The 23418-nt window shown below is 53.1% G+C and overlaps 1 protein-coding gene across 4 annotated transcripts in view; it reads right to left on the bottom strand.

The window, feature by feature from the left end:
• Positions 1-1031: 1031 nt before the first annotated feature.
• PIK3R5 (phosphoinositide-3-kinase regulatory subunit 5) overlaps positions 1032-23418 on the bottom strand; it is a 61962-nt gene continuing 39575 nt past the window's right edge. For 2 of the 4 annotated variants that reach the window (XM_064675640.1, XM_064675642.1), the window contains exons 3-19: positions 20085-20185; positions 18627-18695; positions 17742-17880; positions 15366-15435; positions 14037-14211; positions 13362-13515; positions 12832-12915; positions 10924-11677; positions 10680-10827; positions 10450-10575; positions 10073-10198; positions 9246-9339; positions 7941-8017; positions 6642-6735; positions 4990-5072; positions 4686-4798; positions 1032-3660 (exon numbers count right to left, since the gene is read on the bottom strand). In XM_064675640.1, the coding sequence (XP_064531710.1) occupies positions 3519-3660; positions 4686-4798; positions 4990-5072; positions 6642-6735; positions 7941-8017; positions 9246-9339; positions 10073-10198; positions 10450-10575; positions 10680-10827; positions 10924-11677; positions 12832-12915; positions 13362-13515; positions 14037-14211; positions 15366-15435; positions 17742-17880; positions 18627-18695; positions 20085-20185 (2549 nt within the window). In that variant the 3' untranslated portion in view covers positions 1032-3518. The remainder of the gene's footprint in view (positions 3661-4685; positions 4799-4989; positions 5073-6641; positions 6736-7940; positions 8018-9245; positions 9340-10072; positions 10199-10449; positions 10576-10679; positions 10828-10923; positions 11678-12831; positions 12916-13361; positions 13516-14036; positions 14212-15365; positions 15436-17741; positions 17881-18626; positions 18696-20084; positions 20186-23418) is intronic. The other 2 variants (XM_064675643.1, XM_064675644.1) reach the window with 2 other exon arrangements.

The raw sequence follows: 23418 nt of genomic DNA, 5'->3' as shown, positions 1-23418 counted from the left end.
CACTTCACCTCAGCTGGGCAGGACTTCAAGGATCAGACTTGAACCCTGATCCCAAACTTCTTGACATGCACATTTTTAGAACAAAGTACTTTCTTACTGCTTCAGATTTAATCATACCTGTTCCTCTATAAAAGAAAAGAACAGAGAGGGGGGGAATTTGTAGTTTAGGGGTGTTTGTGTTGTTGAGAACAAACAAAAGCAGATTATCATTCCAGCTTGGAAAATTTTCCTTATCTGCCTTTTCAAAATACACTTTTTGTTATTGTTTAATCAGTGTGAAAAAAGACAGCTAATACATGACAAAGTGCTGATTAACAGAAGTTATTCTCATCTGGTTGTTGGCTTTGTCTGAGCTCAAATGACTTTTCCTGTGTTTTTTATTTGATCATGACACACTGGCCCTCACACCTACCAACTGAGCCTCTTTCCTTGAATATCCACAGGTGACAGTGGAGAGAGTTTAATGTTTCCAAGTGTCATTTCATATTTCAGAGCACTTTCAGTAGCAACAGCTCCAGCTGCCAGTCTGCATCCCCAAAGAAGCAGAAGGGATTTCCAAGTCAGAAATCCCCCAGTATCAGCATACTCTGTCATTCTGTAATATCCACCTGCTGACCCTGAGCAGGGACCCTTCATCCCAGAGCTCTGCTGTCCCCCCAGGCTGGACCTTGTCCCTGGCCCCAGGAGCAAATCAACACAGCCAAGGTCAGGGAGCCTCCGAGAAGGGAAGGGCACGCACAGATCTCACCTTGCACACACAGGCTCTGCTCGTTTCTTTCCTCCTTAATCCAGCACGAAGCCAATTTGGGATTTACAACACCAAACCTGTTTTTTCGCTCACAGAACAGAAGCAGCTCAATTAACCTCTGGAGGTCTCCGTGTTGTGCCCTCTGGGGCCGAGCTCATGACTATAATGGCCTTTATAAGCTTCTTCCTGCTCCCAGAGCAGCTCCTCTGTGAGGGACCTGCGTGTCCTCCTCGTGGAGATTCCTCCCCTGCTTCCCCCCGCTCAGGAATTACTTGACCCAAACTTGTACTCGAAATAAATCAACATTTAATACTTTACAATTACTTTAAAAGTTCTTCCACCAGTATTTTACAGATCAGCACAGACTTTACACAGATTTGGTGAGGCTGCACATATGTACAGAGATGACCTGAAAGAACCCCGCAATTCCTTCGTTCCCAGAAAGCATCAGAGGTCAAAACCTTGGCCAGGATTACAAGTCCTTAGAGTTTGTGCTTGTTTTTCCTCTATGGGTTGGAAATTCTCTTCTCCAGTATTCCTGGAGGGCCAGCTGAAATCAGAGTGGTTTCTACCATACCAGTGGCAGGGATATATTTAGCCACAGATATCAAGATCACACATAGCAATGTTTTGACAGGATAAGGTGCTATTTTAAAGTATTGAACAACAACAACCAGCTGTCAAATTTCAGCCCCATTGGAGAAAACACACACAAACCTGCCCGGGAAATGAAAAGTCAGTGAAGAAAACTTATTCCAAGTGCATGGAAAGAGCCATTAAAATCTGTTTCTGATCCCTTGAGCCTGCTGGATTTAAAATAGTGATGCAGAGAAGTGCACAGCAGTGACCTCAGTGGTCCTGCCTCACCCTGCAGGCAGCCTGTGAGGGAGGAGACAGCCCAGCACGACCTGCCAAGGCTGTGCTGAGAGCAAGGGATGGACACTGCTCCATGCAGGAAGAGATGGTGCTCCTGGAGCCGGTGCATGGCTGGGGAAGGTGGGTCCTTGCAGGGAGTCCAAGCTGGCTCTGCATCCTGGTGGAGCCAGAGCTGTTCAACATTCATGTTCAGTGGATCCTTCACCCCACATAAGGGTCTTTTCTTGGAGTCCCCAAGGCAACACCATCCTTGGGATGGTTGATTCAAGTAGAAGGATGGAGCACAGAGGCCTCAGGAGCGTGTTCATGTCTCGTATTTGCTCATCTCTGGCCACTGGCACAAGTTACACACAACTGCTGAGGACACCAGAGCCAGCAAGGACCATGATGTCACCCCTGGGGTGTCCCCAAGGGTGTGACCCCCCACCCAAAGTGTCACCAAGCTGTCCCCAGCCACACAGTGGGAGCAGAAAGCAGGACCAGCATCCAGCAGGGCCAGGACCAGAGTTGATGGCACAGGAAGGATTCCCCAAACACATCCAGGAGATATGGGGGAATCCACACATACCTGACCCATCCCACTCTGGCTGAACCCTGCAGCCCCCCAGCAGTATTGGGGGCCCCTTTCAGATATTTCCAGGGAGCACATGTCCTTGGCATCAAGATCCTTAAGCAGGGAGCTGCCTCTTTATCTCTAGTACAACCCCAAAAACTACCAAGAAACAGCTTGAGGGCTCTGAAACCTTGAAAGGCCTTTCCAGTCTTATTTTTTTGCTCATTGGGTCAGAATACCTCTAAATACCCCCAAATATTGCACCTTTCTGTACCTACAGCCTTGCAGAGAGAAGGAAGAGGGAAGAATGCCTTTTGCCAGGGAGAGGGATCTCAAATCCTATTGTCCCTTGCAAGTGTCATTAGTGGTTCTGGTGCTGGGTCTTTCTCTATCAAAGGTGCCTCTTCAGGTGAGCTTAAGGCAATCCTGATGGTTTCCCTAGTGCTCCCTCCCTCCCTGAGTTCAGCATGGTTCCTGATGTATTTCAAGCAGCTATTGAGGATTCAGCCTCTGGGGTGTCTCCAGCAAACAGTGCTGGGGAGCAGGAAGCAAGACCAGGGGCTGAACAGGGAATACTCATGGGTGAATGCTGAAATTCTGCAGAAATTGGAAACTCCTCTCCTGCAGGTCCTGGATGTCCATTAAATACACGGATACACGACATGCTGTCCATGCCCTGGAATGGCCTATGGCACTCAGTTCACTGGAACACACAGCAGTTTACAGCCCATGCTGGGTTGCTCTGCTTGTCTGCAAGACACCCAACCTTCAGAATTTAAAGGAAACCTTGAGAAAGCCCATCCCCATCCCCAAAGAACTGCCCTGAGCATCCTCGACCTGTTACAGGTGAAATGGCACTGGCTGAGTGATCTGTAACTGCACACACATTGCAGGACACCTACCACCACTCAGCCAAGGACATTCATTGGCCAAAATATCCCCCCATGAGCTCACTTTCCCCACCCCAGATCCCACTGGCCTTGCAGTCACTGTCAAACACAGCCACAGCACCTTTTGCTGGCAGGAAAATCCCCCCGTCCTTGCCTTGCCCTCTTCACCCAGGTGTTGCCAGTTGGCTGAACCAGGTGAAGATCTCAAGGAAAGCACTTTCTTCCCATTGCTGAGGAATCCTGAGAGACACCAGAGCACACCACCAATGTTCCCATTTCCCAAGGATGGGCCAAGCCCAGACCAGGAGCAGCTCAGCCACCACAATAACACTTCAGTACAGGACGTCTTGGACGAGCACGGCTGGGCATCCAAAGAAGGACAGTCAGCTTCCTTTTCCTGAGCCTGGATTGGTGTGGGATGGGACTCTGGTCTGGAAGGACACAGGGGTCTTCAAGGCAGTGCTCCACTGAAGGTGGCAATGGGTAAACACAGGAGAGAGTGGAACTCAGAGGGGTCCTGGGCAGGCAGAGAGCACCCTCTCAGTGCAAAGGGATCACTGTCCCTGGGTTTGTAGCACACAGAGATCTCACACCTGCAGGGGAACAAAGAGAAACCAAGATCTAAGTATACTCTAATATTATAGTACAGTATATTCTGATAATTTAGGATATTCTATGTATATCCTGGTATTCCTCAGGTGCAGCAGGAATATCTAAAACCAAACAGGTATCAGTGCAGCCTTTAAGAGGACTGGAGTCTGAGTGCTGGGAGTTCAGGTCTTTCAGCTGGCTCAGACTGGGACCAAGAGCAGAACCATCCATAAAGAGTATTTGCTGAAACTCATTGGAAAAACAACAACTTTTGCACCCTCCAAGTTTTGGGTAGACAGAAAGAGCTCCTCTACCATTTCATGCACTGAACTCCACTATCCCCTGAGTTTCATGATAAACAACCTTAGGAGAAACACTTCTCTTTGGGGTTATTTAAGACATAAGATCCCCAATATTTTTCTGTTAGAGGTAGCATAACCTTGCAGAGTTCTGCTCAGTCTGAGGGAGAAATTACAATGTCTGTACATCAACTGGTTTGATCTCTTGTACTCATGGAAATATCTTGTCTACACTGAGATTTCAAATTTCACCACCTGGGGAGCCACTCTGGTGCCCTGAGGAGACAACAGAGATGAACAGTCCAGTGAACAATTCCTGCTCTACCCCAGACTCTCCCATGAAGATCATGGATTCCTTCTGGGGATGCCAAAGGCAGGGAAGGACCCAAATGAGGTTTAGAAGTTGAAGGCTCTGCTCATATACCCAGTGCTCTTCAAACACCTCATTATCTCACATAGCCTCCAGTTTATTGCTGGAAAAGATGTCTCCAGGGTTGAAGAGTTGACTGGGGCCTTCATGAAGGTAAACTCCTGCTGAGACATGAGCAGGACCACCCATCCCAGCTGAGCTCAGCTGCCCTGCAGAGCCTGGGGCTGTACCACCCAGCTTGGGCAGCTGGCACAGACCCACCACGGTGCTCAGGACCTCACCCCCCCACTTCACAGGCAAGCCCTGGACACAGGATGCACCATCCCAGGAGTGCAGTTGGCCCCATTTCAGTTCCTACCTGGTCACACTCTGCAGGATCTTCTGCTCATCCTGGTCCAGGCACACAGCAAAGGAGGACTGGACACCGATAATCTGGACCTTGTCTACTTTTATCTGGGACACACTGATCTGCTGAGAGAATGAGAGCTGGGGTGAGGGAGCTGGTGGGCTCAGTGCACTCCCCTGGGCAGGGAAGGGGAGCTGGGCACCCCTAAGGCAGGTCTGGGGGCCACCAGCAAACAGATCCCCAAGGAGCTGCTCTCTCCAGCTGGGTCAGGCCAACCTCACCTTACCAAGTGTAAAAGCACCATGATTAGAGTTACCTGATTGAAACTTTTTTTGGATTTGGAGTTTTGCCTTTTGACCACCTCTGTCATGGTTAAGTTGAGACACTCTGTCTTTGAGGCTGTAACAAAACAAAACTGCAATCAACTGGGGTTTCTGGACCACTGGTGAGAACCCAAGTGGTCCCTCCACCCCTCAAAGCACCCCAGTGGCTCCAGCAGGACCCCATTGCTGGGGGAAATGCAGTACAGTTCCAGCTTTCCTTCCCTCAGGCTAATCCACATGGAAAGCAAGCAACAGGGACACAGAGGGAAGAGGACATTTAACTGTCTTAGGACCCAAATAGGAGAAAAAACATTGCCCCATCATCATGAGGAAATTTTAACTCTCCCAGCATGTCCACTTGGAGCTGCTTCTTCGTGCCTGGAATCACAGTGACATCCTGTGGTCAAACTGCTGAATGTGAAAACCAATGGAGATCATCCAGGGGACCAGATTTCTCTTGGAAGGAGGGAGATCCATGAAGCTTCTCCTCAGAGTGGAGCTGAGGACACCCCCTGATGCAAAGCCACAGCACTGGCAGCACAGGTGAAGCTCCTGAACTAGAGCAGGAACAACCAACTCGAAGTATAGAGAAGGTGAGAAACTAATTCCTGCTGGTTTTTCTCCCAGAGTTGTCTGCATGGCTTCATGGATGGGGCAGCAAGAGGAGAGAGAGAAGGGAGGGAGGTTTAGGTGGAGCTCCATGGAGCATGTAGGGGATGTCTCCTATTTGGCAGATCAGCCATTTGCCTTGACTATTCTGTTCACAAACCCCACATATGCCAGGAATAAAGCACACAAGGAAAAAGGAACTAAAAATCCCTCAGTTTATTCAGAATTGGATGTGTGAATGCCAAACCAGCAGTTCTTCAGCAAGAACAAGCAGATCACTTCACTCTCGTGACCAGTGAGGGGACTTGAGGAAACGGCTGGAGCTGAGTCAGGGGAGATGTAGGTTGGATCTCAGGAAAAGGTTTTTCACCCAAAGGGTGGCTGAGCACTGGAATCACAGCACCAAGCCTGTCTGAGTTCAAACAGCATTTGGACAATGCTCTCAGGCACACGGTGTGACACATCCTGTGATTCTATTCCTTCTAAATACACACGCGGACTAAAAGTCTTGGTGCTTTTAAAGGGCTCAAAGCTTTATTAATTGGAAACTTGATTAGAAAAAAAGCCTTATGGAGCCAACCCACATGGCAAGCAGCTCTCTCTGAGCTGCAGGAAGGGGACCAGGCTGAAGCACCAGCTTAGCAAGAGCTGCTGAAAGCTGGCTGTGAGACATGGCTGCTGTGGATGCAGGACAAGCACCCTGCTCTGCTCCTGCTTCATCTAACAACAGTTGTACCTCCCTACTAAACAAGTGTTGCTCTGGAAAGCACTTCCCTCCAGTGATCATCCTGCTGTTTGGATCATCCCAGCCCCATCCCTAATGGATATTCCATTTTCCAGCTGGAAGCTTTAGGACAGTGGGACGTGAAATTCCCTTTGTCCCTGATGTGATGCCAAGGACTAGGGAACACCAGGCACCTCCCATGTATCTCCTGTGTTCACACAGCCCCCATTTGCCCCAGTCAGAAGATCCATACTGTCCTGTCACTCCACCAGTCCCTCCCACTGTTCCCTAGGCACAGCCACCTCTACTCACCAAGTTCTTCATACTTCTTGCAGGCTTTGCTAAGGTTGACAGACGTGCAGACCTTCTCAACATCATTCCAGTGACTTCTTCCACTGACAGCTGTCTGCAGGGACCAAGCAGAACCCAGAAGAGAGAATCACAGAATCATTTAGCTTGGAAAAGGCCTTTAAGATCACCGAGTCCAACCCTAAATCTGACACTGCCAAGCCCACCACTAAACCATGTCCTTAAGCACCATATCTACATGTCTCTTAAGTACCCCCAGGGATAGTGAGTCAAACACTGCCTTAAGCAGCCTGTGCCAGGGCTTGACAACCCTTTTGGTGGAGAAATATATCCTAAGATCCAACCTGAACCTCCTGTGGTGCATTTCCTTTTGTCCTGTCCCTTGTTCCCTGGGAGCAGAGCCTGACCCCCCCAGCTCCCCCCTCCTGTCAGGGAGTTGCAGAGCCAGAAGGTCCCCCCTGAGCCTCCTTTGCTCCAGGCTGAGCCCCCCCAGCTCCCTCAGCTGCTCCTGCTGCTCCAGCCCCTTCCCAGCTCCGTTCCCTTCCCTGCACACGCTCCAGCCCCTCAATGTCTCTCTTGTCTGAGGGGCCCAGAGCTGCCCCAGCACTGGAGGTGCCCCAGCAGTGCCAGCACAGGGACAGTCCCTGCCCTGGGGCTGTGACACACCATGGCTGGCACAGCCCAGGGGCCATTGGCCTCTTACCCCCTGGGCTCACCTGGGCTCATGTCCAGCCCCTGTCACCAGCACCCCCAGGGCCTTTCCCACCAGCAGCTTTCCAGCTGCTCTGCCCCAGACCTGGAGCTGTGACCCCACCACAAATGCCACACTCAGGCTGATGCCACCCTACCTCCCACCCCATCCAGTGTGTGCTGGCTCACATCTGGATTCACTTGGAGCTGCACAAAGTTTGAATAGGCATAAAAATTCATTTAATCTTGGATTCACAAAAAAATTGCCTAGGCAAAACCACTAAATGACTGCAGAGGAACCAACAAAACAGGAATACTGCTGTGCCCAGCACAAGATTGCTCCCTGGAGGCAAAGTCTACCTGTGTCAAATGGCACTGAGAGCACAAACAGCCTATGGAAGATGGCTACACATGCCATTTTACTGGGCTGAACAGGAGTGGAAAGCCACCTCCAATTAGCCACTAAATAGACAATTAGCCTGAATTTGGCTTGGATTCGAGCTCCTCCAGCAGACTGTCAGCCTTGCCTCTCTCAGCCCCCAGATGAGACCTGCCTGCCCAGCACAGAGGTGGATTCTGCCCCGTTTGTCTGTGTGAGTCCCACACACTCACCTTGCTGTAGGCAATCTGTAGTGTTAGTGGGATTGCTTCCCTGTCTCCATCTATGCCCAGCCTTTTGCTGCCTGGACCTGCACAAAACAAGGAGCAAATGTCACACAGTGGCTTTTTATCCCCATCCTTCACTGGCTACTGATAGAGCAGCACAATCAGTACCTACACAAAGGGGGGGAAATGGTTTGCTGAACACGGCTGTGGAGCAAAAAGGCAAAAAAAAAGAAAAGGTGGCTTCAAAGCTGCCAGAAAGCAATTAATCCCGTGCAGAAATTCCAACACAAAGCACCACAAGCCGCTCTGCAGAACTGCAAGAGGCGCTGGCTAAGCTGGCTCAGAGGGGTCAGTGCTCCAGGGAAAACACAAAGCAATAAAAGGCCACATTGCTAACCCAGCTCCTGTTTTTCCAGGCATATTTCTGCCCACATTAAATTAGCCTTGAAATACTGTGCCCAACACTTCCTAAGTCTTTTTTCCCCCCCCCACTCTGGATAATTTTTTGCAGATGTGGTGTTTCGTCACACAACCCAAGGGAAAACCATCCGAGTCGGGATTGGTGGTTTCACGAGTTAGTGGGAAGAGGTCTTGCCCAAGCCTGTATTTTGGGGGAGTGGGGTGGTGACACTTCGCGTGGGGGATGTTTTATGAGCTCTGTTTAGAAAGACAAGGCGAGATCACAGAAAAGCAGCTGGTTAAAGACGTGAAGCCGCGTGTCTATGCGCAGTACTGTGGGCTGGCCACGAGAGGTCTGTGTGCGCTGCACCAGAGCACGATGGCCCGGCTGCCGGGACGAGCTGGAGATGCTCCTGCCATTGCTCCTCCTCTCTAATACTATTTAATTTTACGAATTCCTAACATAAATGTACATTCAGGAAGGCTCCAAGTGCGCCCACACATAAACCTTGCTTTGCCCAGTAAACCAAGGAAATGGAAATATGGGTTTTATAAATGCCATTCCGGGAGAAAGCACAAACAGCAGCGAAAAGAAAAGATGTAAAGCTGCATTTGACCAGGTGCTGATGAAGGGAAGGAAATGGGCTTGAAGCTGTTTTGTTGTAAATCCATTTTAGAGTTAACAACAGCAAAAACAACAAGGCTTTGCCATGTCTTTGCTCCTGAAGAGGAGTGCAAGAATTAGGATATTTCTCTTCCAAATTAGTGAAGAGCTGTCTGAACCTTTGCTCAGGCTGGGTCAGACATGTCCCACAGGCCATGCTCCCTCCAGCCCCTCTTTCCCTTCACCTCCCAGCCCCATGGTTTGCAGACCCCCAGAGTGGGTGGGTGGGTGCAGCAGCAGGTACAGACCTGATGCCTTGATGGCCCGTGTGGCTGCTGAGTGGCCCAGCTCGAGGGAATGGATGAAGACTTCGGTCATCTTTTCTCCCCCGATGAAGGTGAGCTGCCAGGGGAGAACAGTGGAGATGTGGTGGTGAGACCACCCAGCCTGTGCCAGGCAGTGTTCACCCCTCTAACTGCTTTCCACAGAAAACAGGTCAGTTTGGGAAAATCCTTTCATGTTCTCAAAACACACCTTTCAAGAGCTGCTCTGGGTGACACTTGTCTTTAGCTGTACTTCAGGCTGCTCTAACAGACCACCAGCAAGTCAAACAACCCAAACCCTAACTTTTACTAAAAGAAAACTCCACACCCCACTGGAAAGAAACTCCATGATGAGTCTGGGCATTGCTTTGGGAGCACAAATTCCATGAAAAGCAGCAGCTGGGCTCACCACAGCCCCACTGCATCTGGTCCCGAGTCACAGCACCAAAACAGTTGTTTTAGCCCCACATTCAACTTCCCCACCACATCTGCCACAGGCACACAGCTGGGTGTGGGAAACAGGTTCACAGAGGGCCTTGGTTTGGGACACAGAGCACTGGAGAGACTTCCAGTAATGTGAATAACCTGCCAGCACTGACAGGCATTGATTTGTGTCATGAGGAAAGGAATTATGATGGAAAACTGCTTGTGTGACTTCAGGGTTGTCTGGACACTCAGACCGAGCTCTGCCTCACCAGCACGTGGTGGCTGTGACACACCCACATCGCTTCACAGGCAGGTCTCAACCTGGTGGCACAGGCAGAAGACCCTCCCTTTCCCCTCAGAAGATGGGGCTGAGCCCCTTTGCCTACCTCTGTCTGGTAGAGCTGCAGCAGGACGGGGCGTGTGGCGAAGCGGCAGTAGTAGAGGATCATGTCTGCCAGGATGGGCAGCTGCTCCTGGGAGTCCTCCTGGGGCTCAGCCTCCGGCTTGGCAGACTGTGGGGGGAGAATAAGTCAGCAACATGATGGGGTATGTGGTACTTACATCCAGAACTGTCCATCCCACCCCACTGGGGACAGAAACCCTCCTTCTGACCACCAGGAATGCCCCATCTCCATCCTGTGTCCATGTCACACAGGCTCTTGTAGAGGATCACGGTGGCCCAGTGCTAAGCAGAAGTTTCTCTGATCAGGTCCCCAGTTCCTCTGCGAAGAAGGATGAGCCCTACCAGCTGGCACACACGTACCTGACACAGGACGTCCATGGGCAGGTTCATCAGCCCAAGGACGTTGCGCTCGTACCATGGGTCCAACACACCGATGTAGTGGGAGATGTCGTTAGTGCTGCTCTCCATCCCAGCCGAGGTGGGATCCTGAAACCACACACACTGAGGTCACTCCGAGGGTCCCCCAGGCTCCCCCCAGCCTGCCCGGCCAGCCCTGGTACCACAAGCCCCGTGGTGAGCAGGACACCTACCTGTGCCCGGAGCTGTGGGTCCCCCAGGGCTGGGGAGGGATGATGCATCAGGGGCGTCGAGGGAGCCAAGCAGCTCCTCTTCACCGGGACGTAGAAAAACTGCAGCTTGAAGTACCTTGTCAGTGAGGGGCAGGTGCTCTCCTTGAGCCTGGGAGAAGGTAGAGAGGGTTGGGTGAGCAGAGCAGCGGGGAATGTCCCAGCAGGGCCAGGTCCCCGCGGTCAGCCCCCGCACCTCCCAGCTCACCTGAGGTTGCTGTAGGCTCGGGCCACCTTCCCCGAGATGCGGTCGGAGCCGAACACCACGACACGCAGAGTGGACACCTTGGTGTCCTCGTCGTAGCTGAGGAAGGGCCGCCGGGGCAGGCTGAGGTGCCGGGGGGCCAGCGGGGCCAGCAGGCGCTGGCTCAGCACGTGCTGCGGCAGCGAGTGCGCGCGCCGGGAGCGCGCCGGGACGCGCAGCCGGGCCTGCGACGCGCACAGGCTCTCGGCACGGCGCAGCGGCAGCGACAGCGAGCCCGTGTCTGGGCAGTCCTTCAGCTCCCTCCTCAGCACCAGCTGGCTTTTGCTCTTGAACAGTCTGTAGATCTTGGTGGTCAGTGTTTGCCTGTATTTGTGGTGGGCCTTCTCCGCCTTCAGCTCCGTCCTCCCCACCATGTCCAGGGAGCTCTCGTCGCTGTCCTCTGCGTACCCGCTGTCCATGCAGTCCTTCAGGCTGGAGACGAACGACTTCAGGGACTTCCTGGAGACCACTGTCAGCTCCGAGATGGAGTCCTTGGAGGAGGTGAAGAGGGACATTCGCGAGGGCTTAGATCCCTCCTCTGACAGCACAGAGTACACGGAGTCACTGGAAATGGCACAGAGGGGGGAGAGCAGCGAGTCCCGCTCAGGGGAGCAGCCGTCGGTTTCCACATCCTCCTCCTCTTCATCCTCCTCCTCGTTCTCCGAGGCCATGGGCTCAACAACGCTGCACTCCTTGCTGAGGACATCATTGAGGATATCTGAAAGGCAACCAGAGGCAGATCCACCTGGGCTCCAGCAGAACCACTGCATTTGTGATGGCCCCAGATGTGATGGCCCCAGATGTGATGGCCCCAGACAACACCACCACTATGTCATGGCCAGTACTCTCTTTGATCCTGCATGGCTTCAAACAAGGAGCTGGAAACCTCCTCCTGAATGTTTTCAGATTTCCCTAAAGTGCTCAGCTGCAACGCAAAACAAAACGTATTTCTCTCCCTAAGGTCACACTCTGTTTGGGTTCTCAAAAGGCAAACACCCCTTGGGCTTCTGCTTCCTTCCTATACAGCTTTCACAATGCACTCCAGGTTTAACCAGAGGGCAGGAGGAAAGCCAGGTATTCAGCTGATCAAACCCCAAAATGAACCCACTGTGGCTTCCTGGCAAGGCTGGACTCACTGCAAAGCCTGAGCCAGAGCTCTGCTCCAGCTTGCTGGGGCCAGCAGGCAATGACCACTGAACATTCACAGGAACACACAAGGTCTTCCAGGAATGGGGAAGCTGGAGAGACCAGCTTGGCAGAAGGGGAACCCGCTGCTTCCCCTCCAAAACTGCTGTGGCCGGGCTGAGAGCACAGCAAAGGCACCCACTCCTTGGCCATCCCTGCTGAGGGGGCGAAGAGCTGTCAGGTCTGACCAGTCTCAATTCCACAAAGTCTCAGTATCCCAGTCAGGCTTTCCCAGCAACAATTATTTCCAGGGCATAAGCAAGGTTTCCTCCTTGCAGAGGAGCTTCCTACCAAACAATGTCTTGTCCTACCAATATTCCCATGGACTTGGGTGCAATGAATTTATCCCGGCTTAACGCAAGGTACAACCCTGCCCAGGAGATTAAGCCCTGCATGATTTGTCTCTGGAAAAACGTGATTTGGGGCCACCAGTGTCCTGTGCCCTCTGCTTGGGATCACAGCAGGCATCACACCTGAGCTGTCACCCACATCCTGTCCCATCCAGGGGACACTGACACCCACTGGGTCATTTCTCCCTCCAGCACCAACAATGTGTTATCAGCTCTTTCACACACCCAGCTGGATGTGGCAGCCCCAGCCAAGCTGAAACGCTGCTCAGTCCCCCCTGGAATGGGGAACAGAGGGCTGTGGTCTCACTGGGATGACTGGGGGACCCCCTCCACTTACCAAAGTTATCCTGGTCCCAGCTGTATGTGTAGCAGCGGGCAGCAGGGATGGGGATGGTGTGGAGCTTGTGGGGCTGAGCCTCACCTGGGAAGAGAGGAGGGAGAGAACTTAGTTTCCAAGGATCCCCAACACCACCCCTGCCAGCCTCTCCTGGTGGGAGATGCCACCCACCCCACGCACACATTTTGGGCAGCCCAGGTCATGCTGAACACCAATGGTGCCAGTCACATGCAAAGGGGATGAGGGGACATTTCACACCCCTAAGAGCCATCAGACATCACAGCTACCAGCAGCTTTTGATTTAATGTTTTCATCTCACCCATACAGGCTGGACAATTTGTTTTGTTGCTGTTTTAATGAAACCTTTTCTGGCTCATTGGGTGGTTACGAAGCAGGACCTGGGTCGGTGCTTTTTTTGTTGTAGTTTTTTCGCTCGGTCGAAACTTTGTGCAAAATGTTCGCTGCTGCTGCTGCAGGGGCTGAGCCTGCAGAACACCCTGGAGAAAAGGGGGGCCTGGGGGGTTTCTCACCCGTGATGGCAGGAAAGGAGGCGGCCCCAGCGATGTCCGTGAGCACAGCCTGGAGCCGCTCCCGGGCCAGCCCGGGGTCGCTGCTGGCGGCCGCGATCTCCTGCGCGTCGGCAGCACTGGAGTAGATCTCCAACAGCTCTTCCAGCGTCTTGGACTGGGGGAGCAGAGCCAAGGTGAGAGACTGAGGGGTTCCCTCCACACAGGCAACACACAGGTCCTTGGGTAGGATCACAAACTGGGGAACTCTCTCCCTCCACCGCCCTCTACCCCCTTTCAAGTCGGCCAAAACTTTAGTGGAGAAAATAAAAGCATGTTTGAAAGCACCCAAGGGGTTTTCTTCAAAATTTTTTGCCTCTCCTCCAAGCGTTTCTCCGGTCAAACAAACACTTTTGCTGCACTTCAAATCTGGAGGCCCTTCCTCTCTACACTTAGGGATGGAGAAAGGAGGAACAGGGTAAAAGGCAAGTGACCCCCCCCACGCACACTTCACAAAACCCAAGTGCAGACCTCAGGTCTGACCCGAGAAGTGAAAGACATGTATCTTTCCTACAAGAAGTGTTATCAAAACTTCTTTTCTTTTGCCAATTATGTACTATTTTGGTCAGGAAATCCAGCAGCCAACTGCACGAAACTGCTCTCAGCGGCATCCCCAAAGCCGGGGCTGTCCCAGCCTACCTTCAGGAGGTGGTGCAGGCTGTCCAGGTCGCAGCAGGTGCCAAAGTTGGCCTGGTAGAGGTGCTCGAGGAGCAGGACGAGCGTGGCGTGCTGGGGGTGCTCACTGGCACTCAGCTTCTCGGCGATGGAGAGGAACTCACTCTGCACCTCGGAGCGGTTGAGCAGCAGCACCGTCCTGGGGACAAGGGGACACCAGTTAGGCCAGGCTTGGACACTGGTGGTGAACCCCAGGCAGGGCTCCAGCCCAGCAGCCAGTTGCTCTAACCAAACATGGGATGAAGTGGGCCCCTAAACTGTCTTTCTCCTCCAAGATGCAGGTCAGAGAAGAAGCTTTAAGGAGAAGAGCCACATTCTTCAGCTGCATTTTTGCTCCAGACCACAACATGAATATCCACAGGCTTTGAATTCCCAAACCTGCAGCCCAGACAGCACGTGCTTCTGTTCATGGGCAACAGCACTCGGTGTCCACTGAGCAAAACTGGCTCTGAATTAAGGATGTGCTGGGGTGTGCTTGGATCTAGAAAGCTCAGGCAACGGGCACGAGCTTCCAGTAAGCCCAGAGTTCAGGATCTGGACTTGATGATCCTTGTGGGTCCCTTCCAACACGGGATATTTTAGGATTCTATGACCTGTGCCAGGTTTTCAGGGCTCTTCATGAAAATACAGCCAATACACTAGTGCTGTTGGGTGAGATAAGGGTGCAGATCCAGGGCTGCACAGCGTGAGTGGACAAGCCAAAAGAGAAGGACACTCCTCCTGCACAGAGTGGCTGTGCCTGAAGGACTGTCCCTGGGGCTGGAGCTGAGCCAGGACAGCAGACACCACCCAGGCTCATTTCCCTATTTACAAATGAGGTGCCCTGGTAGGGAAAAAGGTTCAGCCCTCAAACAAGGAGCAAAGTCTGACTTGTGCTCAGAGCTGCAAGGCTTTCATTCAGCGCTGCACTGGGACTGGGATGGACTTGCTTCTGCCCCCTGTTGGGGTGGTGGCTCCCAAACTCGCAGATCACAGCATTTCCCAGCTGTTCTCCAATGTGTGCTGAGATCAGCAGCTCCCTGTGGAGGAGACTTTGCCTTCCCCAGCTGTTGTCATCCAGATCTGCAGCCCTAGAGTTAAGCAGTCCTGCAGGATAACTGGCTTGGGGAGTCCACAGACCTAGTCCCACAGCTGTGGAAATGCTACAGCCACTTTCCTCATCCCTTCCCACAGCTCAGCCCAACTATCCAGCCCTTCTCCCCAGCACCCACCACGACCCCTTTGAGATGCTGCTCAGTGTCAGAGCGTGGGGGTGCCACAGAGGGGACCAGCAGTGCCCATGGCCACACTCACACAGTGGAGCTCTGGTAGTTCTTCACAGGCAGCCCCTGCTCTGTCCTCACCAGCCTCTGGAAAGTGATCCCTGGGGAGAGAGCACAGGACATGAGGAATGGAACCACTGCAGACTGTTCTGCCTCAACAGCACATCGACTTTGCCTCCCAATGTAGTGCAGACATGGCTGAGTTGCTGCTTGGAATGGGAATGGCCCCACCAAAAGTCCTCACAGAGACAAGACACAGCCATAGTGTAAAGGGACCAGCCCAGGAACAAGGAAGCTTGGGAGGTAAAGGGTAAAAGCCCAGAGTGATGGGAAAAAAACGGCTGAGACAGGAGAACTGCTCCACCTCTGGTCCCTTCTGCTCTACTGCTAATGTGGGATGGGAATTCCATGGATTTGGCAGCTTTTCCCACTTGCTTTAGCCCCCCAGGCCCTTGATGTCACTTATGGACAGGAGGTCACTGCCACCTTCCCTCCCACAGGTGGAGCCCAGACTGGCCCCAGCAGGAGAGAGGCTGGTGTGGGCAGCCACAGCCCTGGATGCCTCCCTGGGATTGTCCCCAGGATGCCATTGGGAACCCAAACCAGGTGACATCAGATGGATCTGCACTGGGTGGGAACAGCAAAGCCAGTGTCTCCCCAAACAGCAGGACTGGGGCACATCTTGGGAAAGATCTTATGGCATCAACAAGATCCTGCCCCCTTATCAGTGCAGGCAGCCACATCCCAACCCAGCTCAGCAGTCTGGGAGCAGCACCCAGGGGGGGCTCAGGTTGATCACACAGGCCCCCTGATGACAGCAGCATTCACCCTTCTTGCAGAGGCACCAGCCCCAGTGAGCAGATCAAAGCTATTGCATTCTTGGCAAATATTGACAACAGGTTGTTCTCAGTTAATATTTACCCTCATCTCAATAAAAAGCTTTTGCTTCAGCCTCACAGCAGGTCACAGAGGCCATGCAACAAGCCTGGAAGAGCCCATAAGGACCTGGCCAGCTTACCAGGACAGGACATGCTCTTGCTGGCTCTGGGTCCAGCTGAGGGGACAGGCCGGGGTGAGGGGCAGCACTGGGCTCCTCAGCCACTGCAGCCAATGCCTCCCACATGGCATCTTGGGCAGGGGTGGGGAATCCACTATGCTCACAGGAGGGGAAAGTTTTTGGACCAAAGTCCCCAGCTCACTCAGCACTGGGCACTGGTGATGGTGGTGATGGCACAAGAGCAGGGTGTAGCAGCCCCCCCTCCCCAGCCCTGAGCTTTCCAGCAGTGTGTAAAACAGCCCTGACTCAACCAGACCCTGTCTGGTGGCCATGTCCATTTATGCTGGGGGTAAAGCAGCCATTCCAGTGCTCACAATGCACAGAGTCTGGGGTTTTTTTTTTTTCATCCTTTCATTCATTTGAAAGCACATTTCATCCCACCTACATCTACAAGCTCCCATCTCACAGGATGCTGCTGCCTTGACAGAGACCCTGCATTTCACATCCTCACCAGGGCTCTCTGAAGCAGCTTCCCAGTCCGAGGAGGTGGGGAGCACCCCCAGCCTCAGCCACAGCCCACACCCCCCTCCAAGGCCTCTCAAACCCTCCTCAGAGTCGGTCTTGCTGCCATGGCCCTGCACAGGATTAAACATGGGCTGGAATCTGCTCTGTGTGATAACAGCTCTTCAAAAGCCACCAAAAGACTGGGAGATTAGGAAAAAGGGCCTTTTTAGAAATAATTGGAAGAGCTGCTCCATTGGGAACAACAGGACATCTAGGAGGAGTCCTTAATTAAGGGGAGCACTGCTGCTGCTGCTGGATGTGGCCAGAGCTGGATCACAAGGTAGTGTCTGGGCTGTAAAGAACGAGCCAGGGAGTCCCTCAGCCCTATGGAAATCTCCACGCAAGGGCAGGCTCGGAGGCTCCAGCCACCTTGATGCCAGTGAATGGACTCACTGTTATCACCCCAGTTGCACCACTGAGCACCTCAAACAAAGGCCAGGGCTGGGAGGGAGCAGCCAGCACGTGCTCTGCCATGGAAAAGACCCACCAGACTGAAAGGCAGCCAGGAAATAGTTACCCATTTTGCTAATTCCCTGAGCTGGGAGTCCCCAGGATGCTCCCACCACCTTGGCAGCCACCAAAAACACCACCCTGCCCTGCTCCTCCAGGGGAGTCTGGTCTCACCCTGTGTTGGACCACATCCTGAGGATGCAGGGCAGAGTCCTCACCTCCTGGGAAAACTGAGGTTTGGGATGCCCAAGGTAACTGGGGATACCAGACTCACAGGACTCATGAAGCAAGCAGGGAATGAGACAGCAACACCAGGGGAGCAAACAGGGGCAGTGCAGGCAGGGGGGGTTTTTGGGGAAGCAGTGGCAGCAGCACGTGCAGGGCAGGAGCGCTCACCAGGGGCCCTCAGCTCATTGCTGATGAAGGTGAGCAGCTCACGGAAGATGTCACAGTAGGGCACAGGCCAGGTCAGGAAGCTGTGGTACACACTGGCAGCTTTCAGGAGCAGGTCGGAGCCCGGCGGGAAGTGAGGAGCCTGCGGGGCACAGGGAGACACGGTCAGAGAGGGAGCGAGGACACAAACTGCAAGTGCTGTGTAAAAACTCGAGGGGTTAGGCTGGAAGTGGGAGGAGGAGAAGCAAAGCAGAGGTTCACCCTGTGACACCCCATCTTCTCCCAAGGAAGGGTCAAAGGATCCCCACTGGGCACAGCTCCAAGAAAGCTCCTTCCGCTCTGCACCTTCCCAACCTCCCGGCTGTGGCTCACGTGCCAAAGCCTATATATAAATTCCTTTTTAACCACCACAGACACGTACAGATGAATTGCATTACAGCCTGTGCTTTTGCAGGATCTGGCAGCAATGATTTCCTTGGGATAATGATGCATTGTGCTAGTAATAATAATAATAAAAAAAGTACTTCCTGTGAAGGCTCTGCTCCTTCTTTTCATTCACACTGCCAATGTATTTTGCACAAGTATAAAGGGTAATGAAAAAATTTCCCTTCTCTGCACAGAGATATTGTCCATCTCCCTTTCTGATTAGCCCACCCTTTAAAAAATAGCTTAAACATCCTGAAGCTCGGGTTTTTTTCAGGCAGCTTGTGCAATGGTTGTTTGATCCTGATCTCTATCAACTTGTACAGAATCTTTTTGTGAGATGAACTGATCAAAGCAGGCCGTGGTGTTTCAGACAAAGCCACCCTGACTTCAGTGACTGCTCCATGTGGCTCCATGGCCTCCCTGGGGCTGGGATCCAGCTCCATGAGCAGCCTCAGCACTTACACAGAGGACGGTGGAGTAGAAGAGCAGAGCCAGGGGCGTCACCAGGTCGTAGTCGCACTTCTCCTGCACCTGTAGGAAACAGCCCGAGGGCGGGAGGATGAGCTGGGCTGTTTGCCATGAGCACCACCCAAAAGGATCCTTGGAGGTACCAGGGAACTCCCCAGCAGTGCAGCCGAGCACCCAACCTGCACCACCACACCACCGTGCCCGGCAAATTCCCTCATCCCAACGGGAAAACAACCCCTAAAGCCCCACACCAATGGGACAGAGAGATAAGCACAACCTCCTGCTCTGCCTCTGCTCAGATCTGGCCAAGCTCCCAGCCCTTTGATGTTCCTGATCCTTGCACAGTTCCATGAAATTCCATGGAAGTGCCTCAAAGCAGGCAGCCAGGAGAGGCAGGGAGGCAGCACAGCCCCTGCAAACAGCTTGCAAAGCTCAGCAGCACAGTGAAATCCATGTATTTGCATCCCAGGCTTTGCCAGGGAATACCCAGCAGAACTGTTTCACTGAGGGACACAGTGATAGCTCAAGGACACACTTGCAGACAGTCTCCCCTCATCCATGAGCACAGCACAAAGTGCAATAGACCCCTACAATAAACCCTAATGTAATAAACCACTCTCTGCAACGAGATCAACTCCAACCATTACAAAAATACATAAAGGAATGTAACCAAACTGTGCTAAACTAAACTGCTATCAGCTCTGCAGCCTTTCTTCCCCAAAAAATGAAAGGCAGCATTTACCCCATCACATGAATCCCAGTGCTGGGGATTTAGGAAACACATCACTGTTTCCTGCCACATCAAGGGATTCCTCCAAGGCCTTCCCTGCCACAGCCTGGGATGACCCTGCTCAGCCAGCGATGCCTTGAGGTTCTCTGGCACATGGTGGGACCACAGCAGGTCAACAGATTGGCCCCACTGCCACTTCACCTCCCTGCTGTGCCTCACCCCACTGTCACCTGCTGGGCTGCAAACCCCATCCATGGTCCTCAGTGTCACAGCTCCACAGGAAGCCCGGCAGGGATACAGAGAAGTTTCCATCCAAAGCAACAGGAACCTTTCAATTTGCTCTGCTCTGGACCAGCAGCTCCCAGCTGATGGCTGGGGAAGGCCTGGGGAAGGCTGGCTCCATCCGTGCAGCCCCATGGTGCCCCAGCAGCACTTTGGGGAGTCAAAACCCACCCCTGTGGATCTGCAGTGCTACCCAAAGAACAGATATCATAGCTGGGCTTTTCCCTTGTAGTTCTCATGTGGGAGACACAGCATTACTCTCACCAGAGTTCTGTACCTGCTGACATAACACCACCTGACCCCAAGCCCTGGGGCTCCAGCAACACTTCACCACAACCCAAAATCACCCAGCAAGCTCAGCAAAACTCAATTTTGGGCAAGCCACAGAGCTGACCATGTCTCAAAGCCCGCAGCCCTCCTCGACAGCCCCCCCAGCTCACCTCTTTGGTCTTGCCAAGGATCTTCTCCACGAGGATGAGGTAGTTGCCAGCGTCTCGGCTCACCAGCTCCTGCAGGCTCCAGCAGTTCAGGCACAGCCCTGCTGTGGGGGACACAGAGCCACTGTCACAGCCCCCATTCAAGGAGGTCATGAGAGAGAGGAACAATGGGAAGGGGTCAGGGAGGAAGGTGTCGACCACAGGCATCAGATTACAGCAGAAGAAAAAACCTCACGCCCTGGTTCTTGACAGATCTGACCTCGAACAACAGTGCTTGTCTCAGCAGCACCGCTCGTACCTGAGCACCTTTGTGTTCTCACAGCCCAACACACCCAGCCTGGCTGGATGCCTCTCCACAGGTGCCAGCTGGGTAGCTGACAGGCCAGAGCTGCCACGTGCATGTGCAGAGGCCAGAGGGATGTGCCTGGCACGGGTGGAACCCACGTTCCCTCTGCCCAGGCACAGACAACCCACCAGTGCAACCCCTTGCCCTGCCGCCCCCCGGCTCAAACACCCCAGATGCACAATCCCAACTATAGACTCACTCAAATCTTGACAAATTCAGCTTCCTGTCAGCAGACATTCAATCCCCTCCAGCTGCATCACACCCGTCCAGCTTCCCCGGGCCCTGGAGATGCACCAACAGAGCAGCACCACCGCAGTCAGCAGATACAAATCTGCTTTGCTGTCGAGCCTGCCCAGCATTTAGTCCATCTCTTGGCACCTTCAAATTTTCATTAAATCTCTTAAAACCCCGCCAGAAGATTAGGCAGAGTGAAAGAAGAGAATTGCCATGCAAAGGGATGGTGGTGGGTCCTTCACCCCAGTGGATTGAAACCCCCCAACCTCCTTCCCCCAGACATCTGCTGGGATCCGACTGGTGACAATGGCCCAAGGTGTTTCCCGACGTTCTTCTCAGCGGTCAGGGCCACCTCCCAGAGGGCCTTAGAGGAAATGATCTGTGTGAAGGCTGTCAGGCTGCCTCCATTCATCCCAGCCCCACGTCCCAGGGGAGGAGGAGGTGCTTGCTGGCCGCCGGCAGTCCAGGATCTGCAGAGCAAGGAGGGAGCAGCACCCCCTGCTCCCCTTCTTCCTCCTCCTTCCCAGGGACCTGGGTACCCCACACAGCCCTAGGGAGAAACGTTACAGGAAAACTTCAAGCAAACAGCCTAACAAATACCTGAGAAAGGCCCACATTGGCATCTCCCCCATCCTGCATTGTTATGGATTTTTTCCAGCAGAAGGGGATGCAGGGTGGACACTACACAGCTCACCTGCAGCCCACGGCACAGTTCAGGGGGTGCTGGAATTGGGGCTCTCCCAGTCTCAGCTCGAAAGAGAAAGCAAGATAAAGAGAGCATCTCTCACTGCAGAGAAGAGGTGCTAAAGATCAGAGAGGAAAAATAATATAAATCAAATGGATTTCACTCACAGGGTCTATTAAGTGGCCCAGGATATAAACATCAACCCAAGCTGGAGCAGGGAAGAGAACACCACGAGCTGGCACGGGACAGCAGTCCAGCACAAACCTACAGATCACATTGTCTGGCCCTCAAACATTATTCCCAACTGCAGAGGCTACAGATTCATCAAACACAGACATGTCATAAAAATACCTTTACACACCTTCTGGGTGCTAAGCAAGAGGAATTTAAACCAGGGGAGAGGGTGACATGGCCCACTGGGAGAAGACCAATGTCAAGACAAGTAAAACTAGTGCTGAGGTTGCAAAACCAGACTTGTGGACAAGTGTTTGCTCACCAGGACATGCACTATTTCTGTGGTTTTATGCCAGGCTTATAGTTGAATTAACAGGGCAGGAGACTTCCCCCGGGGAAATCCCCTGGGCTGCCACACAACTTTTTACTTTCAATGAATCAACATTTTCCAGTGGAGGAAAGATCCCTCTGGAAAGTTTCCAAGCAGCTCAGATGCACTTTCTAATTTGCCTCCAGTACTCACAGTATCTTACTGGGTTTGCTGACACCCACCAAGATACTGTGATATCTTGTCAGTGAGGGAACAGCCCCAGTGACCCAGGAATTCAGCAACGCTCCAGTTTTCCTTTGAGCCACTTCCATAAACCAGCGGATGCCACAAAGCCACAGATCAGCTGGGATGACTCCAGCAGGTTGCCCAAATAAATCAATATTTTCCCAGAGCGTGGCATCCTCCAGGGAAAGCTCCTGCACCTGGGAGATAGTCAAGTAAGCAACTGGCCCAGCAGAAGTGGTCAGAGCTGCTGGGAGCTTTGCTGACCTCGGCAAGAAGTCTCTGGGCTCACGTGGTGCCTTGAAAAAACCCATCCTGCTCCAGCTGGGAGGATTACTTATCTTAGAGCCCCTTCCAGTGCCTAAAGGGGCTCCAAGAGAGCTGGAGAGGGACTTGGGACAAGGGCCTGAAGCAACAGAACAAGGGCAATGGCTTCCCACTGCCAGAGGGCAGGGTTAGATGGGACATTGGGAGGGAATTCTTCCCTGTGAGGGTGGGGAGGCCCTGGCACAGGTTGCCCAGAGAAGCTGTGGCTGCCCCAGCCCTGGAGTTCCCAAAACCAGGTTGGACAGGGCTTGGAGCAACCTGGGATAGAGAAGGTGTCCCTGCCCATGGCAGGGCATGGAATGAGATGATCTTTAAGGTCCCTGCCAACCCAAACCATTCCATGATTGTTTCACCTGTGAGACTCCGGCCCTGCTACACTGCCAAGGACAAAGCCTGGCCATGGGGAGCATCTCCCAGAGAGGAGAACACAGCATCCTGCACAACCATAACCACAAACACCAACAGCCCAGCACAACGTGGGCTCTTTCCTTCCTCTCACTTGTAGCGAGGGAGGAGGAAACTGCGGTGGCAGCGGCTCACGGAGTCATTTGTGCTGAATGGGGCAGAGGGAGAGGCACTGGGCTACTTTCCCTGGGGGAAACTGGGGCAAGCCCACTGTGGAGAGGCTGGGAGGATGGGCAGGGAGCAGGGGCAAGGGCAAAGCTCAATGGAGGCATCTTACAAACATAGCATAAAGGAACAAACATAAGAGGGAGCAGCTGGAGCTGTGTCTGGGCAGTGCTAGGCTGGGTATTAGGAAAAGGTCCTTCCCCCACAGGGTGGTTGGGCACTGAACAGGCTCCCCAGGGCAGTGGTCATGGTGCAAAGGCTGCCAGAGCTCAAGGAGTGTTTGGACATGGGGGGATTGTTGGGGTGTTCTGTGCAGGGCCAGGAGTTGGACTGAATCCTTATGGGTCCCTTCCAACTCAGCATATTCCGTGATTCAGACCTGAGGTCTTCTCACCCATTTTTGGGTCTTCTACAGGAGCTATGAGCTGAAGCTCCAGGATACAATCGG

Source organism: Pseudopipra pipra, chromosome 19 (genome assembly GCF_036250125.1).
Source record: "Pseudopipra pipra isolate bDixPip1 chromosome 19, bDixPip1.hap1, whole genome shotgun sequence".
Classification (NCBI taxonomy): Eukaryota; Metazoa; Chordata; class Aves; order Passeriformes; family Pipridae; genus Pseudopipra; species Pseudopipra pipra.
Note: the sequence above shows the minus strand (reverse complement) of the source record. Positions and strands in the feature narration are given on the sequence as shown.